We start from the raw sequence: 19958 nt of genomic DNA, 5'->3' as shown, positions 1-19958 counted from the left end.
CACACACACACACACACACACACACACAAAAGATGCAAACAGATGTGCTTTTGGGAACAGAGAGGAAGAACCATAACAAAATTTTGAAAGAACACTTCTTATATGTTATTTTTAGGAATTCACACCATGCAATCATATAGTAAACTTATGAATCAACAATAGAAGACTGGTAATCTAAAATTTTAAAATGGTTTAGCAACTTGAATAGACACTTCTCCAACAGAATATAAACCTATTAGCCAACAAGTACATGAAAAGATATTCAGAGTCATTAGTCATTGGGGATATGAAAAACAAACCACAATAAAATACCATTTCATGCCTAGTAGGATGGCTATAATTAAAACAAACAAATAAACAAAACTCCAAAACTAACAAGTGTGGCAGGGAAATTGAAATTGGTATTGCCCACACTTTACTAGTGGGTGTGTAAAGTGGTATAGCTGCTACAGAAAGGGGGTTGGCAGTTCCTTAAAAAGTTAAACAGAATGTGACTTAGCAAGTCTATTCCTAGGCACACACCCAAGAGAATTTTTAAAAAATGGTTCACACAAAAATACTTATGTGTAAAGTTGGTAGGAACATCATTCATAGTAGCCCAAGTGGAAACAACCCAAATGTACATTAACTGCTCCAATAGATACTTGATAGGTGGGCAGCCCGCCCACACAATGGAATACTGTATAGCTGTAAATAAGTGCTAATATAAGCGCCAGCACGGGAGAATCCGGAAAAGATGTAAGTGAAGGATGTCACCTACAGAAGCCCACATATTACAACACTGCTTGCATGGGAGTCCAGAAGAAGCACATCCAGAGGAGAAAGTCAGGCTGTGGTCGCCACTGGATGAGAGAGAGGGACGCATGTGTGACTGCTAAGAGGTACAAGATTTCCTTCCAGGGCGGTGGAAATGTTTTTAAGCTCATGGCGAGGATTGTATAACTTACTGACTATACCAAGAATCGTTGCATTGGACTCAGAATGGTGAATTCTATGTTATGTAAATTAGGTCTCCAAACAAAAACACATTGGAAACTTTAAGAGGCACTGTTTAAATTTGATTAACGAGAACGTACATTGTTTTTCATACTACCATCCGTGTCCCCCTTTTCCATGCAGGACCTGCTACTATATGACCACATACTAACATTTACAAGAAGCAAAGCTGCTACTAATTCAGTATTCTATAATTCATTCTAAGGTGTGGCTGATCACTGGTCCTTATTGGAAAGGTGACAAGAAGAAAAAAGAGAAACAACTGGGGATGGATTAGGGAAAAACATCACCAGCCTCATAATTATTCTAGAACTTCTCATTCACCCCCTTCTTTAGGAACAGAAAGCCAAACCCCAAATAAATTCCTCTTTTATTAGGAACAGATTTTTCTCCTTTTTTGTTATTACCATTAGGAATACTATCTGATCATACAAGTTAAAATAAAATTTAAGAAATATTCTCTTCGTAATGCAAATAAACATTGTGTAAAGAAAATAGGATAAACCAAACCTCTTCCCAGAGATTATCTCTGATAGCACCATTTATTTTCATTTGTTATTTACCAGAGTTCACATAGAGAGGAACCTTTCTGAAAAAGAACCAGAAATTATATAATTAACTAGGTAATAGCAACAGCATGATTCTGGTGTATGAAAATGCGTAGGCAGAGCAGTGGGCAGGGAGCATCAACTGAACTCTTACCAATGGATTAACAATTTCTGCTATTCTGTTTTCCAAAAAGGCAACTCCCACACGAGCAAGTATCTTTCCAGTGAGGCCCTCAGAGCCTGCGAACACTAACGGAGTTGTGTGCTTGCCTCGCAGGCGGCCTACACGTCTAGGAAGCTGAGTGCAAAGCTGAGCATCACAGGGCTGGCTGTGGCCGGCAGCTGACACACGCTCCGGGCTGGTGAAGGAGCTGCTTTTTTGCGTCCTACATCTGTTTTCAAATTCATATGTCACATCCCGCATGGTTTCCAGGGAGGTGTCATAAATTAAGACTTTCATTATTATTTTTTTTTCACTTTTTAAAGATAATTATCAGAATTTTTTTTCTAGGAAGGAATGACATTATAAATTTATCTTAAGTTTCTCTTAGACCTCAGTGCCAGGAAAGAAGCAGCCAAATTTATGCAAGATTATTTATAGATTAATTACTGTGAACACAGAACATAAACTCATTTATCATCATCTGGAAACAAAAAAAAGACTGGGAAATCTCAAAAGTAAACTATGTTTTAAGCAAAATGACTTAGGTCAGAGTTAATGCTTGAAGTTTATTCCTTGGGGCAGACATTCAGGCCCTGTTTCCTGTTAAAGTGGACAGTCTGACACACTGTGAAAAGTGTCACTCTCCTAGGGACCGGCAACTCTTATCAGCAAGGACCCACTGTTCCTCTGTGTTTTTTAAGAGTTTATTCAAGAAAGAGAAAGTGTTTCCAGTTCTGTTTTCATCTAACAAAGGATAAAGCTTTATATCAGGCAACTTACTCCCTAATTTCTTCCTTAAAACTCTGGCACAGGGGCCATTACAGGAATGCAAATTAAAACAAAACTGAGACTCCACCTCACTCTCAAAAGAATGGCCACCATGAAGAAGTGGAATAGTGACAAGTGCCGGAGAGGCTGCAGGGCAGCGGGAGGAACTCTTCTGCGCCTTGGAGGTGACTGGTATAACCACTTTGAAAATCAGTACGGAGATCACTCAAAAAACCAAAACTAGAAATTCCATTTCCCTCAGCTATTCCCTTGCCAGGTATCTTCCCACAAGAGTTAAAGACATCGTGGGACAACAGTGATCCGTGCAAACTCGTGTACAGCAGCACAGCTCACAAGAGCTAAGTCCCAAACTCAGCCTCTATGCCCATCAACAGCTGAGAAGATAAAAAAAACATGGTGTTGAAATCCAGTGAAGAACCACTCTGCCATAAAGGGGGATGAGTTACTTGAAGGAAAATGCACCTTGTAACCATGTTAAGTGCAATACATCAGACACACGAGCTTAAATGTTGCATGGTTTCCCTTATGTGAGAAATGCAAAATGTAAAGAACAAAACCATGGAGAGAAAATAGGAAGCAAGAGAGAGACCTTTCCTAAGTGGGGAAGGGATCAAGATGTGGAAGGGGTGGCCTGGTGGGGAGGGATGAGTAGGGAGTGGAGCTGTGCTCGGTAAGCACCAGCGCCACGCATTATGTCCCGCGAGCATGAACCAATCAAAGTAGTAACTTTGGCGCAGGAGAGTTCCTGGAATTACCTGTGCCTCGTCCTTGTTTGTCCCCTGCCCAATTATCAGTGCAAATGGCTTCTGGTCATCAGGAATAAAGTTATAGTTTGCCAAGACAAAGGAAGCGCTTCACCAACACATTTTTAAAACTGACAGGCAAATCTAAATCATATTCAAAAATACTACAGAACAGTAGTGTCTCGGTTACTTTTCTCTCATTGCTGGGACAAAATACCTGACACCCAAAATTAAGGAAGGAAAGGTTTAGTTAGCTCAGAGTTCATGGAGGTTTCAGTCCGTACACACCCGGCTCCAAGGCAGAGTGCCCCATGGCAGAGGGCAGCAGTTCACGGTGGCAGAAAACAGCAAAGAGCAAAGGCAAAAAGGGGCGCGCAGCAAGAGCGGGGCAGAGGTAAGCCTCTCGCCTTTCCTTATCTTGCCTTTAGGATATCTGCCCAGGGCGCGTGTGGCACTCACACCCATAATCTCAGCAGTACTCAGACTCGAAATCCCAGCCTTGGATCATGAATGAAGCACAAACTCTAGAAGCCCGCCCCAATGACCACATGAGGCCTTGGGGGGCAATTAGGCACAAACCATAACAAGCAGCAACTTCCACCAGATCCACTTCTAAGGCTCCTTTTATGAATAACCAGTGAGCTGTTTTGAGCACCTTGGGTTGAGGAGGATTAAGGCAGGGAATGCAGCTACCTTACACTTCCTTAAGTGTATCTGTAGAGTGCAGACATGGTTTCCGGGCACATCTTTTTTTTTTTTTTTTGGTATTGGGGATAGAATCTGGAGTCATACATGCTATGAAAACACTTTATCCTCAACTTACTTTATAATTTTTCTTTTAAAATTTTATGTAGAATTTTGCTAAGGCTGACCACAAATTTGTGATGCTCCTATCTCAGCTTCCAAAGGAGCTGGGAATACTGTCCTACTTGGCTCTGGGTACTTAGCAAAGCCAATTCCTCGCTCTAGAATTTACAGAGCATCCCAGGAAAACCACCAGGTGAATTCTGAAGGACATAGGAAATGGGTGAGTCTTGTGTGAAGTATGACCTTTTGTTTGAAAGAAGAAACAAGTGAGTTAATTATTTTTAAAAAGCATTGATCATTTTGAACTATATACAAAATTATATAAGAAATGTACTGATGTTAGCATACTTCCATATGATGAAATCTTTCTGAATTATCACACTTGACAAAAAAAGTTCCCCAGGAATCACAGTTATCATATCTGGAAAGATGTGAGAGATGTGATAAGGACTCTGATGTGTCATCAACACACTGATTTCTCCCGAGAAATGAGTCTGAACTGAACATGGTGTTGGAATTCTGTCTACTTTAATGATTCACAGGCAATACTTACATGCTCTACCTGGAAGACTGGGTGCCCGCTACCTCCAGGAGAGAAAGGAACAACGTGATCTCCTGCATGAGGCTTTCCTAAGATGCTTGATGCTGCGACTCACACGTTTGGGTAGTTTTACATTCATTTAAGCATATGTACACATACCTCATGTACACACACAGATTTAGAACCATCCTCAAACTTAGAGAAGCACTGTCCTTTTCCCTACCCAACCCCCACACCTGTACATAGACACACACTTAGCTGTGGCACCTTTAGGAGAAAATATCTCACAAACCCTTGAAGACTTTTTCTTCACTCAGTAAATGTTTACGAGCACTTAGATCTCCTGGTCCTTAAAGCGATAAAAAGGCTTGTAAGCAAGTAAATTCAACAGATTGCCTGAGGTGGCTGGTGGGGTGGGGCAGGGAGTGAAACACAGTGGAGAGAGCCCGGCGCTCTATGAGGATGGCACGGGGAGGCTGTGACAGCTCAGTGGAAGAGCCAGTGAGGATGCGAGTCCTAGAAGGCTGCAGAGCCTCACCAACAGGCAGAGCCAGAGCAACTTTGAGGGCCAGAAGCAAGGGCACAAGAGGCACTGTGGCAGGCAGCTGAGTTAGGTAGAAATACTACAGGCACTCAGATAGGGCTGGGCCCTCACAGAGACAGCGTGGAAGCTAAGATGGCTTTGCAACTTTGGAAGAGACAGACACCCCCCTCCCCCCTCCCCCGCTGCGGGCCAGACCTCAAGACAAAAGAGCAAACAAATGCATACCCCTAAGGATAGATATCAGGGATTAATATTCTAACTAGGTCTCTCACCTTAAGGATGCCTAGAAGAGTCACTAACCCAGCCTGTACGGGAAAAGCTCCTGTTCTGTATGCATGCTCCCTTTCTTTGTGACTGGCTTTTCCATTAGGTCCTGGATTTAACAATTTTTTTTTTTTTTTTTTTTTTTTTCAGAACTGGAGATTGAACTCAGGCCCTTGCACTTGCCAGGGAAGCGCTTATTCTACTGAGCTATCTCCCCAGCCCTAATCAATTTTAACTGAGCAATTGTGCTTGTAATCTCATTGGCTGACCATAATTCTGTCCCACCTCATGCCCACCTAGTGAGTTCCCATGTTCTCTACCTTAGATCCACCTCACAACATGGTTTTGCTCTATAAAAATCCCTAGAAAAGATAGATTTGGGGACAACCCACTTGGGTCTCCCTTCTGTCCTTCTCTCAGACAGGAGCTTTCTTTCACCTAATAAACATATTCTGCTCTTAACCTCTGTTATTTCTAAATTTCATCCTTTGGTTTTAAAGAACATGAACTCAGCCCTGGTATTGTTCAGGTTGGGAGCTTCATTCCCCTATATCAGCACCAGGCAGCTGGGGCTCTGGAGCTGTGTGGGGTTGTTCAGAGGGGTGCTTGCTCTACCATGCATGTGCCTACTGCGGGCAGGTGGCTGGGAAAGAGCATCACAAGACTGGGAAGAAATGGGGCTGGGGTCAGGCAGCTAGAGCGGAGGGCTTTTTCTCATCAAGCTTCTTCTGGGTGCAGTAGATATGGACTCAAACTGGCTTGAGCCAGCCGCAAGAAGAGCTTCCTGAGAGGCACAGAGATGAGTCTAATTTAAGCATTTAAAGTGTACTAAACAAGCAAGTGTTCTAAACAAACCCTTTCAGTGTTCTAAACTTGGGCAGATTGCTTATCCTCTCTCTGGGTTGGGTTCTTTACTAAGAAATAAGAAGAATTATAATGGGATTCTTGCAGGATCAAGCGGTAACACATCATAGCTGGCGTTTAGCAAGTGCTTCATAATGTTAGCTATTTCTGTTGCTGTCTCTGGAGCCCAACAATAGCTGACCAGGATGGGAAGAAACCCTAAAATAAGAGCCCCAAAAGCTCATTGCCCTCAGGCAGCGCAGTTCCTCTCCTACAAGACCCCTCAGGAGGACAGCTGCTTTCAGCTTGCACACAGGCCCTCGGATCCCAAGGACAGCCTGGAGGGGACTTCTGAGATCGCTGCGCTCTTGGAAGGGACAGACCTAGCTGGGTTTGTGCATCGCAGGGCTTCACTGAGGCCCAAAGTCTTACATCAGAAGTGCATTATGTCAGCCTGTCTCGGATGGCAGGAAAGGACAGCGGATGGGAAATTCAATTCGATTTCTTTGTTGAACCCTTTTCAGGTCGAAGTCATTGAACAGGAAAAGGAATGTTTATCTTCAGTGACTTTAGAGAAGGCCAAGAAAGCCAAAAGGCTGGACACACATGTTTTAGAGCCACTGACAAGTAATTAAGGAGTCTAGTGATCGTGTTGCTTTGCATCCCCCTTAACCTTTTTTATTTCTTTTTTTTCCCCAATTCACGCTATTCTACCTCCTTTTAAGAACCTAGTAAACAAAAAAGAAGTGTATCCATGCAGTGGGATATTTATCTGCCAAATAGAATGAAGTACTGATTCATGCTACAGGGTGAGGAACTTTGAAAACATGTAAAGGAAAAGAAGCGAGGCATCGAAGATCACATATGTACAATTACATTTACACAAAACTGCCCCAAACAGGCAAATCTGCAAACACAAAGTAGTTGCTCAACACTGGGGTGGCAAGAATGGGGAGAGACTGCTACTAGTTATGTGCAGTTTTTTTTTTTAGAGGTTATGAAAACATTTTGGAATTTGATAGCAGTTTTAGCTGTATAGTTTTTTGAATATATTTGAGGTAAATAAAACGTAGACTTTAAAATGATAAGCCAGTGCCTGTCTGTGTATGTCTTACGAATCACCCAGCAACTTTGTGAACTAGGCCCCAATGCTATCCAGTTTCTTTCTTTAAAGCAGACACTGGGTTTTGGAGATTTTAATTGCTGACATTAGCAAGAAACAGAGGCAGGTATGAAATCTCAGCTGTCAAACTCTAGAGGTCATGTGCGAAGTCACTGCACTAAACTGCCTTTCCTATAATTCCAATTCATCCTCCTTGACCCAAATGTTCCTCACCTATACATTTGCATCAAGAAATTCATTGGCTGGTTTCGTCAGCTACTTTATATTTTTATATTTTCCACTTTTCCTGTAAGAGGTTTTTTTTAAGGTTAGTATTTAGGAGTTGAGAAACATCTCTGAATTTGTTGTCATATGTCTAATACAAACTAGATAGAATTATTTCTTAATGGTGGTAAAGCTAGCATGTCCAAATGGAGTAGATAAAGACCAAAGTTAGGTTAATACTCATAAGAAAGAAAAATCAATGGCAGTATCATCTTTTGTCATCAATTATAGAATTGAGTAATTTTTTTAAGTAACTTAGAATCTGCTTGTTGATCACAGATCATTTATCATTTGCCATTCCCACCTGCACACCTCTGAATTACATGGCTGTGTTTAAGTGGCATTTTCTTTTACATTTCCTTGTAAAGAAACAAAACAAATTTGATTAGATTGGAAGTAAACTATTAGCTGAATTTAAACTAGTAAATAAAGACCATTAGTAGATCAGAGACTAATGAAATTAACAATGACTGCCCCATGTTTGCGAATCATTTCTTTTATTATTATTTTGGTTACAGAGTCTTTCTATACAGTTCAGACTTGTAGTGATCCTCCTGTCTCAGCCTCCCCAGCACTGGGATTTCAGGCATGTGCCACCATCCCTGGTTTCAGGGCTGGCACGGTGTGCTCAGGGATCTGGGACCAGTACAGCATGCAGTACCAGGGATCAAACTCAGGACTTTGTGCTTGCCTGGAAGGCACTTAGACCACTCAGATATCTCTGCAGCCTAATTTTTGCAGATATTATTCCCTAAACATGTGCATACACATTCATAACATGTGCATCGCACAGTCCCAGGTAGAACAACTGAGCCCAAACTGTAGCTAATGCTCAGGAGAGTGGGAGGTCCTGGTGAGAATTAGCAAAGCTAAAACAGGCTTTGCTGAGTCTTAAGGTAAAGGATAACCAAACTTGTCTTTTTTTTTTTTTTTTTTTTTTCTTTTCCTTTTTCTGTGTTTAGGACAGGGTCTACCGGGTCTCTCTACGAAGACTGGGCTCATAGTGATTCTCCTGTTTTCAGCCTCCCAAGTGCTGGGATTACAGGCGTGCGCCCCCATGCCCAGACTCACTTGCTATCTCAGTGCACCCTGGGGGTGGGGCCGGCACAGCACACTGGGGATGGAATCCACTAAGATCAAAAGCAGGCATTTGCCTAAGCAGGCATTTTAGTCTATTGAGCTGTCAGGCCAGCCCTAACCAAACTTACCTTACTCAAACTTTTTATTTTTATTTGCAGTGATAATAACATAAGATAGTAACAAAAACTTGCATCCTGGCAAAGAGACATTAGGATGCAGTCTAAATGTACTGGTGAGGTAAACATTTTGATTAGTCACTGTCAAGTATGGTTATGGAACTTTGAACTCTTCCTTAAAATATTTACTTTGTGTTGTAACTATAGCTATTTACTTAAAATAAGTGTCAATCACACTAAAAACATCAGGTCATGAAATTAAAGCCTTTTCTTAAATATGTGGAAATATTAATTTTATGTTACATTACTTTGCTTAATATCTATTAAAATATATGGTTCATTGAGTATTTAACAGAAAAAACTAAAAAGAGAACAGTCTGGATTTGTTCACTGGATATCCCCCTCCAAACTTAGACTTCATCAAATCTTGCCATTTTAAGAGTTATGTCATTTAACTGATTGGGTTAGAATGTCTAAATAGAACAGAAAACAGGAGTGAAAGACAAAGGAAATTACAAAGGTTTAAGTGAAAAACTGCTAAAATGGCTGTTGAGAAAAATTAGGAAGCACAAAGCGCAAACATTTAATTTATACAGAGTTTAACAATCCCAGTGTGGCAACTACTCATCGGCACTATGAACCTAAATCTCAGGCTCAGAGCCAGGATCTCAAAAACTGAGTCAGATCGCCAGCATTTCTAGCCAGAATATTAAATGCTGAGTAAAATTAATTTCAGCCTTGGAAAAGGAACAATTGTGTATGAAAGGATATTCAAATAGCCCTTCATGGAGCGACCACAATAAGCCTGGGAGATTTACATGATTGAGCTGGAATTCAAAGTCAGAGACAAGAGGGAGGCATTCTTTCCCTGGGATGCACAAAGAGATATCCATAATTAACCATCACACTTCCCCGGGTAGCGCGTTTTCTTACGTTGACAAGCAAAACGAGGTATTTCTAGTCAGGCACTGCTGGCTTTACTGTCATCTTTTGCATAGCTATTGTCTTAATGTATTTCTGGCTATTAGGCATTTGTCTATTTTTGGTCAGTGAGGCATGCATTTTATTTTAAAAAAATTCTAGTTTTGTATAACAGGCTGTAGTTATGTTAGTGGGATTACATCGCTACAACAATATCTTAAGGATAATACCCCTTAGCTTATCTTGGCTGGTCATACACACACTTTATATTCAAAGAGGAGCTGATATAAGTTTGGTGAAACTAATACAAGTAAAATTAACTCCAAGTAGAAAAACCTCTCGGAAATATCTATTTAGATTCAACAATAAGTTTTTTCCTTCGCCTTGTTTGTCACAGCCAGTTAAGTACATCCCACTCTGATCCTATGATGTGCTGGGAAAGTGCCAAGCGAACCCCATTGCTTAACCTTCCATCAAAACAGTCAGAGACTATTGACACTTCATGCATTTAATAACGCCTTTGTTTTGTATCAGAGAATGCCACATCCTTTGGCCTGATCCAGCTATAACCTCTAACGTACCAAAGAGCAGCAATTCGCTTCAATTTTACCTTTAGTAAGTTTCCTCTGCTTTTCTGCCACTTTCCACCCTAACCAAATGAAATCTTTCCACATTGTCCTTCAATTGTAAACAACATAGTGTATCTCAATGAAATACCTCAAAATTGTGATTTTTTTCCCCTTAAAAGTGACCCTTTTATCTAAAAAGATAGTGTGACTCCTAGTTTACATTCAAAACGTGAAACACCAGGCATGGTGGTACATGTCTGTAATCCCATCACCTGGGAGGCCGAAGCAGGAGGATTGCTGTGACTTTGAGGCCAGCCTGAGCTGCCAAGCAAGTCCCATCCTAAACTGCATAGTGAGAGGCTGTCTCAAAAACAAACATACATTATCTTTGCTGAGCGTAGTAGTGCATACTTATAATCCTGGCTACCTGGGAGCCTGAGGAAGGAGGATCATGTGTTTGAGACTAGCCTGGGCTAACCTGGCTCAAAAAACTAAAAGGACTCACTAGTGAAGGGCTGGCAGTTTGAGATGCTGGGTTCAATCCCCAGTACTGAAAAAAAAAGTGTTCGTGAGTTTAACTGTTAATAGTTCGTGAGTTTAACTGTTAATAATTCAGCTCAGTATTAAATTTTATTTTTAAAGTTAGGCACTATTATCACATAAAATACATAAAATATTTGGATATTACTAGAACTTAAAAGAGAACTAATCTGTCTACCATATCTCATGCCCTATAAAAATGTCAAGGGTCTGAATATGTAGTTATGTAAGTCAAACCATCACCCATGGGTGCGGTTCAGGTTCAGAAACCTCTTTGAACCATCAAACCATCAAACTGGTGACACTGGTGGCTTCATAGTGACTGGATGGTTAAATACAGTTTAGAGCTAGCTAATCAGAATACGTGCTAATTTAAATAAAAATGACCAACTTTATAGCTTTCAAAGTTACAGCAGAAAATACCTTAAAGCCTGGCTTTCTCTTATACAATTTCTGAATTTTTCATTCTTAACCTTTTATTTGTCTTGCTGGCTGAGGTTGGAGGTGTGCACCTTATGAATTCTTTCAATATATCTCTTCAATGCACCGAGGAATGATCTTCATGAGCTGCCTCACCAATGCCCTCGAGTCAACAAAGAATGTTATTTAATTCAGCCAACTCTTCTTGAATCACAAACCAGATTAATTACAGCATGGTTTTAGTTTTACACCCCACAGGCAGTGTACCCAGGTCTTGGACTAAGGAAATTGCCTGTTTCAGTCATCACAATGTATCATCTTGGAAAACCTAGTACTTTTTAGTGTTTTTCTGTATGCTCCAGGCTTTATATAAATCACCTCCTTTAATTCTCAGAACTAACTGACACCTTTTGAAGCTGGTTCCATGTTTATGACCATCCTAGGGAGGCGTAAACTATGCTTAAGGATGTCAGGGGGCGCAGCTGAGGCGGACCTCGGCTGAGGGAAGGCTGGCTTGCCAGGCAGGTCCACGTGATCTGACAGCCTCAACTAATCCCCTTCTACATCCAGCTTCTTCTGGTCACTCATGCCAGGGTGCCTGACTGCTTTCATACCTTGTCACATCAGAATCTTTAACTCCAGCATTGTTGTTCTGGATCCTATTGTTAGTTCACCATCCTCCAGAGTGATCTGTTTAAAATGAAAAGCTGGCCAAGTTGCTCCCCAGACTAAAACCCTCCATGTGTTCCCCTCCCTTAAGATAAAGACTCAAAACTTCTACCATCCTGAATGATTTGGTCTGAGCTCCTACCCAGCCTTATCACCTTCCTTCTAGATCTCAGGCCCAGCCTCTGAGGTTTTTGCTCATTTCCTGGAGCACAACCAGTCTCCTCCTACCCAGAAGCCTTTGCACCTGCTGCTCCCACTTTGGGTATGTCGCGTCCCACCATTCACAAGCCTTCAGCTGCCTATGGCTCCTTCTTCAGAAGCCACCTCGAAATCTAATTTCTCTGCCATGGTCTTTCCCAACAGGCAGGGTGCTTTTTGGCCAACCTCTAACAAGTTTGCTATGAGCCAGTTGCATGGATATTTGAACCATTGGCTTTCTTTCCTCTAGTCCTGTGACCCTCACACTGAAGCATGCATCCAAATCATCTGGAATGCCTATTGAAAAGTGACCACTGAGTCCCAGCCCTAGAGTCTCTGACTAACTCTGAAGTGACCCTAGAGTTCTGTATTACAGCGTCCCCCATGGGCCTGTTGCTCTCAAGTGGATCCAAGGTTCCAGCTGAAACATGGTTCAGTGTAAGAATCACCGGTGAGGCTTTCAAAGTGACCCAGGACCAAGCCCCACCCCAAGCGTTCTGATATAAAACAGCCAGGGCAGAGCGCGGAGAATAAAAACCACTTGCTAATACTAAAATCAACTTACTTATCTAAAATTCACATTTAACTGGGTGTCTCATATTTTTATTAACTAAATTTGACAGTCTATCTGCAGGCCCTGCTTTAACAAAATAAGTAGTTTGTAATACAATTTCGTGCATGCATTGTAGGTAGATTAGAACCTGACCCTACATCTTCACAGAACACACAAAAATGGGCTAAGTAAGTAAGATTTGGGGAGCCCTCCCTACGGTTCAGTATTTAGAGTGGTTAACAACAGATTACAAAATCTTAGCTGGATCCTTAAAAAATAGAGCAAATTCTCAATGTCAAATAACTGAACACAATGATTAAAATGACTTCCAGCTTCCTTTAAACTCTGAGGCTGTGGGTCCCTTCTTGGACCCACAGGGTGCTAACACAGCATGGACATTATCACTGTGACATCAGTCAGGAGTCACCAGGGCAGACCCCTGCCCCAGTGGAGCGGGTGCCCTTCTGAGTATCGGAAGTAGATGGAAGTTATTTATTTGATAAGTGTCACAGAAAAAGACTTAAACACAGAACACACACCTTTTTTTTTTTTTTTTTATAATGTCTTAATGGAAGAAGTTCTGTGTAATTTTACAATTTGGGGGTAAACTCAGTGGTTTCAATCTTACACAAACTGATACTTTAATTTTTTATTTTTGATGCCATGAAGGGTCTACTTAACCCCAGCTTGGCTTGTTTACAGAACTCTGAGTAAAGGAGAGATTTCCAAATCAAGAATCCTCTGGGATTAGTGGTCATTGGTAGCTTTCTGCTCTGCCACAAAAGTGGTCTGACAGTCTCTGACTTAAACAGAAAGACTCTATGTAAGGATTTGAAATATTTCTCTAGCTACAGAATTCAATTCCATCAGATTTTAATAACTGTCTATGAGAACAGATCACTGAAAGATTGCACGGATGTCAGAGAGATTTCCCACAACCAAAGGGACAGAACCCAGATTCACACGAACTCCACGGAACCAAGTGGAATAGTCAGTAGGTGGAGACAGGGACAGAAAGATTGTCCCACCATACTCATAGCTGGTTGCACATTTACAGGACTTATTTCAACCCACCCAACTTCAAGCAAACACATATACAAAATCACTTCTCATAAATAATGAATGTCTCATACTTTAAAAATAGAAATTTCCAAAATAAAAGATGGGAAGACTTGTAACAATAAACTACACACAATCACTGCTTTCTTTGGTTAGGATAACTTACCAAACCCAAAAGCATTGGAACCGCTGATGCCCTGTGAAGCCTGAACACTGGTCGAGGTGTATAGTCCTGTCACCAGCAACCCATCAAAGAAGGTGCTCGTTGAAATTGTCACTGAAATACAGCAAAGGGGAGAAAAGAAACCACTATTAATAGAATAATGAGATAGATTTCCAAAGTGTTACATACTGTCAAAACAATCTTTGCTAGTTACTAACAAATTATTTTTATACCGTCCCCAGTTTGCATAGAGATAGATTTAGAAGTATCAAGGAGCAAAAAGAAGCTCTGAAGCTCAATGCCTGTAATTACTGGCTCTAAATTTAGTACATTGGTGCTACCTTTTTGCATTCTTTTACACATTTTGTGACTACGTAAGAAACTGAAACTAATACAGCACTGGACCGATGGCTTCCACAGCTCCACTACCCTCCTAAAGGCAGTCCAAGACCTTGCTGGGGTTTTGGCATTCTAGTGAAACACTGTTTTTAAAAAATAAAGTGTCCCATACTGTGGGCAACAACCTTACATGGGCTGAAAGAAGAACAGTAGGATGCGCTGCACTCCTTATTGTGTCTCCATTTCATAGATGAGTTCCCTGAAGGTTTTCCACAAAAGCTGACTAATTTGCATGAAGGCAGTGAGCCCTCCCCTCTTGTGAGGAAGAAAGGAAGAACAACGCATGCTTTCCATTTCAGAACAAAGTCTACAAGAGGGTCCGCATGGCTTCATAACTGAAAAATCAGGATGCTCCTGGGAAGAAAAGGGTCAAGTTGAAGCTTTGCTATGTGCACTTAGCTTCTTAAAATTTTGTCTTGCTCACTGTCCTAAAGATAGATTGTAATTTCCTGCTTAACATGATAACATTTTCTCCTGCACTGCTTCTATTAGAGATCAAGGCGATGCCCTTTATAGGAAGCAGTGGAGAAAGGTAATGACATTACTTTGGTCATGCACCGAACAAGGCTGTCACCATGCATGGTGACAAAAAGAATGAGCAGAGTCACATTAACTTTGATGAGAATATTTAAAATAAACTCTGGTTCACCCAGTGCATGGAGCCGGTAACCATATCATAAAGCATAAAACAAGACACGGACACCAGCAGCCCGGCCTGACATCGTGCTACCTGTAAGTGGCCCTGGATGGTAGAATCCATCACTTTCCTACCTTCTAATAGAAATAATAGCCGATAATTTTGAGAACTAGCATGGAGAGGAGTGTGAGCTCAGTGGTGTTCTTGAATCATCTCCTTCAGCTAGCAAAGCAAATCTATGAAGGAAGTACACACGAAAAATTCACGGCAGAGAACAATTACAAATCTTGTCCAAAGAATCTGATATTGTCTAAACCTTTAATGCTATTTCTTTGAGTTATCTTCTGTTTTCTTTTTCTGTGCGTTCCTCAAATCTGAAAGCAGCAAGGGGCCATGGCCCAACCCTTGTTTCAGAGCTGTTCTCCTGGCTCATTCATGTACCTGAAGAGTATTTATAGAGAAGCAACACGAAAGCCGGGAATGGACATCACCTTTCTTAGAGAGAAAGTGAGGCAAATGTTGCTGGGAGGTGATCCCTGAGCCTGGGAGGAAAAAGCACAGGGCAGGTGCTGGATGAGGCCAGGTGCTGGCCCTCTGCTGCCTGATGGCCCAGTGTCCTCACTTCAACTGCCTAAATCCCGACCCGCACAACAGCACCCTTCACTTCGGTCCTCTGTCCTGTTCACTCACCCCACACTCCCACCTCTGGCTCTCCTGATGCTTCCCTCCATTGAGGCTCTGTGTTAGTCTCAACCAAGTTAGGAAGGGCTCCAATGGCTTCTGTCCTTCCCCATGAGTGGGGCTCAGAACTGCACCACTCCCTCATCAGATGACCTTACGCACTACCACACTCTAACACTGTGACTCTGAAAATCACAAACAGCACTGTTCCCCTGTGGACTCGTGGGGCCCTGAGTTTACCTCTCCCTCCCTTCATGCCACTCTGACTCAGAATGAGGCAGCCACGCTGTACGGCTGCACCAGTAATGGCCCTGCGGACCCCGTGTCTAGCTCCTATAGCAGCCTGAACCATGTGAGGGTTTCACAGGCGTGAGCAGGAGGTATGAACTTGAGCGTCCTCTATCCATCACTGCCCCTGGTGAGTACATTGACTTGTGGGAAGGAGTGGTAACGAGCGGCCACGGCAGTGCTCTCAAGTTTACTGGAGGTATTAAAAGCAAGCATATTTATTATGCATCTCTATCAAGATGTCTATCTCTGTAACGCTCTGTCGTACACGCAGTAATCAACAAAAGTGAGTTCCCTCTCCCTTCCCTCTCTCGGACCCCAAAGCCCTACCTCACTTTTCCATCCCTGAGAACAGGAATCTGGTACAGAACTCCTGACATCTCCCCGGCCAGAGACCCGGCCTATCCCACTGGGTCTGCTGGCTCCTGCTCCCCTCTAAGGTTCTATCCACCTTCCCCCCAGCCATCCACTTCTCACTATGACCGCCCCCAAATTTAGCAGTGATCTCACTGGGCTGAAGCCAAAGAGGCATCCTCTGCTTGTTACTATTTTCCCCTCTCTCTCCAAAGGTGCTCCTTACGTATCTCTCAGTGTTTATTTAAAACAGAAGCTAAGGGCTGGTGAGATAGCTCAATGGACTAAGCACCTGCTTTGGCAAGTGCAAGGACCAGGGCTCAATTCCTAGTCCCGCATGCCATGCTGGCCCCACTCCTGGGGCGTGCTGAGCTGCCCAACAAGTCCAGGTGTGGTGGCTCACCCTTGTAATCCCAGCACTGGAGAGACTGAAAACAGGAGGATCACTATGAGTCTGAGCTGGGTAGTGAGACCCTGTACCAAATACATAAATGGAAAGAAAAAAACCAGAAGCTAAATGCTCTTGGAGAAAAGCTGACAATGAGAGGAATCACGGGCCGTCATCTGTCTTCTACTGCCCTTAGCTCAGCTCTGGTCTGGAGAGAATATGCCTGCTCAGCAAAATAAATCCCCTGCCATGTCCGCCATGAAACTGATAAACTCAGCGTCCTCAGAGCTGGTACCACCTAGTGACGCATCCTTCAGGAATGTGAATTTAGGAAGCCCCTGGATTAGCTTGGGACTCTCAGGTCCTGGAAAGCCAGGTCTCCTGTGATCTTGAGATACCCACACAGGCTGTCCCTTGCAGCTGCCACTCTTCCTCACATGTGTCCTGATATGAACTCCTCCACACATCAAGACACCCATTACAGGTCATTCTTCTCTCTCTACTGATCCTTGGGAGATAAAGCAGCGAGGTGCAACAGACAGCCCAGAAGTTAAGGGACTGATTTTACTCACAGAATAAACATTCATTTGCTATGTCAAACTGGACAAGATTTGCCCTCCGGTTGGTTCTACTCCTAATAGGGATGTGAATACCTATTATTTAGTCTGCTGAATGTGTTTAAGTATTTGAGAAATCATTTCTAAACACGGACTCTTGACTTCAAATGTCATCTGTTTGCTGACTACGCCCAAATTTCCATCTCCAGCCCAGACCTCACTCCCCACTCTAATGTGCAGCATTCTCGCTCCAAGATCCAAGAGACATCTCAGCCCCAACACGGCTGGCAGTCAGTGCCCGTCTTCCCGAAGCCCATTTCTCCTGGGACTCTCCCCAGCTCAGGTGAACACCCCATTCTTCCAGTTCTTCAGGCCAAACCTCTGGGCCAGCTTCAAAATTGCCTTCCTCCCATGCCCTACATCAGACCCAGTCAGTCCTGTTGGCATCGTCTTTAGGGGTTATTCAGAACCTAATTTGTCACCGTTCTCTCTCCATTTTATTTCACCAGACACCCATCTGATCCTCCAGCTCTAGCCCCATCTCTCTCCAGCCTATTTTCAGGGTGATCAGCGGGATTCCTTTAAGGCATGCAACTGATTGATCCTGCCACTTCTCCCTCTCCTTCCAACTCCCCAAGGGTTCCTTATTTTGGTCAAGGCAACAGTGGACAGGCAGTGACCCACAAGCAGCACAGGACCTGCCTCTGGCATCTCGCTGCTCTCCTGTTCTGTCCTTCCATCCTCCTCCTCCATGCACACACAGGCCTCCTAGCTCAGATGTGCCAGGCCTCCTTTCTAACCATTTCCCCTTCCTTGGCCCCCTTCATCTAGATACCAAAGGGTCAATTCCCTCACCTCCAACCCTCAGCTTAAATGTCACCCCCTCCATGCTGGCTCTTGACTACAGTACTTAGAATTGTAGGCTGTCCTCTCCCTCTGCGCCCCACCCTGCCAGTCACCATCACATAACTTCTACAATTTCCCTCCTTCGCTCCATAGAATAATCAGCACTACCTAACACACTGTACCATTTAGGACATTTTTGTTGACTACATTTATTTTCAGTCTCATTCTGTAAAATGTAATCTCCATCAAGTGACATGTTTTGTTCAGTGATGTATCTCAAGCGTTTAGAACAATTCATGCCGCTTGTAACTGCCCAATAAATACTTAGTAAATTATTAATGAAGTTATTCATTTTATGTGAAGTTATTCACATAAAAGCAGCATTAGGCTCTTATCTTTAACTGGCTTCCAGGAGAGAAGTGTGTCGCAAATCCTCGACTTCACAGGGCAGATGAATCCCGCTTGGAAAAACCACATGGAAAAAAAGGAGACTGAAAATGCTGGCTATTTAAACAGGCAAAATGTTTTCCGGAGTGCAAGACATACCAGTCCAGAGAGAAGCTGACTACAGACCAGCTGAAGACATTTGTAAAACAGGCTGACTTGAAAGTACAGTATACATAACCCCCGAAGCTGACTGCTTACGTAAGTCGTCTGAAGGAAAACGTTCCCTTGCTTGAAGCAAATTGATCATAATCTATTTCTGTTTGCTAGAGTTGCAAATGTATTTTTCAGTGGAAACAAATGTATTTGCCTTTGGAAAAATTCTACTCTGTTGACAGGGTGGAACAAGCTATTCCTTTTTTGCCTTTAACAGATGTAATGCATAATCCATATGTGAATTAGATCCTCCTTTGAAGAAAGAAGCAATGTTGCCCTGGCCTACAGGATTTAAGACAGCTCCCCAAGCTCCTGTTACTCAAGAAGATCTTGGGTCCAATTTCTGAATTTAGAACGCATCAGACCCAGGTTGGATTCCTTGTTGGCAGGTAGGACCTTGAGGCTATCTGCAGCCCACGTGTGGATACCGAGCACACAGCAGCAGTGTGGGCGGGCACGTGGGGGTCACACCAAGGCACCAGGGCTCTGGGTCGGGAGCCTCATCTTCCTCTTTTGAATGTTCCCACTTATCTCTACTTTTGGATCCTGATCAACCACCTGGAATTTCTTAAAAAGAGAAAAGCACAGAAAGAAACTGCCTTGGGCATGCTGGCCACTCCGGCTACCATCCCCATAGCTATTGTTGCCTCTGTAATGCTGTCAGCTGCCCTTTCAGGTTTCAGTGTTGGCAGGAGGTGTCCACTGCCACCACCTGACCCTCTCCTGTCCCCCAGATTCCTTTCCATCAAGCTGCAGCTGATAGGCCAAGTGCACCAGCTCTTCCCCTCTCTGGTTTAGTCTGGTTCATCCCACCTTGTTGGAACTTGCATTTCAATGCCATTTCAGCTGCTCTACACTTGGCTGATCATTTACCTCCACAACCTGTGCAATGTAGCAAGTGAAGAAATGGGCTTGAAAATCAAAGAGTGATTTATGAAGAACTACGATTCTACTATATATAGTACTAAGATGATTCATGACAGGAAAACATATGAAGCCCATGTTCATGAAAGTCACACTATTTCAATATGTAGATGATCACAAAAGAAAAAACTGTAAGCTACCAGCTACCATGATATTAGACCCATTAATGAAGCAAATTAAAAACAGAGATAACTATCATTTATTTTGTGCAAACAACTTTTTACAAGAATTAGAATGAGGTGCATTGAATTTCTGCCATGTTCTGGGACCCCCAGATCCAGTCCTAGCCCAGGCCCCAGTGAGTGTGTGGGAGAGCTTCCGGCTACCCTATGCCAGTGGGACCTACCGGTCTGAGCCCAAATGCGGAGTGG

At 42.8% G+C, this 19958-nt stretch overlaps 1 protein-coding gene across 1 annotated transcript in view; it reads right to left on the bottom strand.

The window, feature by feature from the left end:
- Window positions 1-19958, bottom strand: part of Reln (reelin) — a 493244-nt gene that overhangs the window by 400000 nt on the left and 73286 nt on the right. The window contains exon 2 of the mRNA XM_023724314.1: window positions 13917-14027. Within this exon, the coding sequence (XP_023580082.1) occupies window positions 13917-14027 (111 nt within the window). The remainder of the gene's footprint in view (window positions 1-13916; window positions 14028-19958) is intronic.

This window comes from Octodon degus, unplaced genomic scaffold, assembly GCF_000260255.1.
Source record: "Octodon degus isolate 3935 unplaced genomic scaffold, OctDeg1.0 scaffold00108, whole genome shotgun sequence".
NCBI lineage: Eukaryota > Metazoa > Chordata > Mammalia > Rodentia > Octodontidae > Octodon > Octodon degus.
The sequence above is the reverse complement of the archived record's forward strand: the minus strand, read 5'-3'. Positions and strand labels throughout refer to the sequence as shown.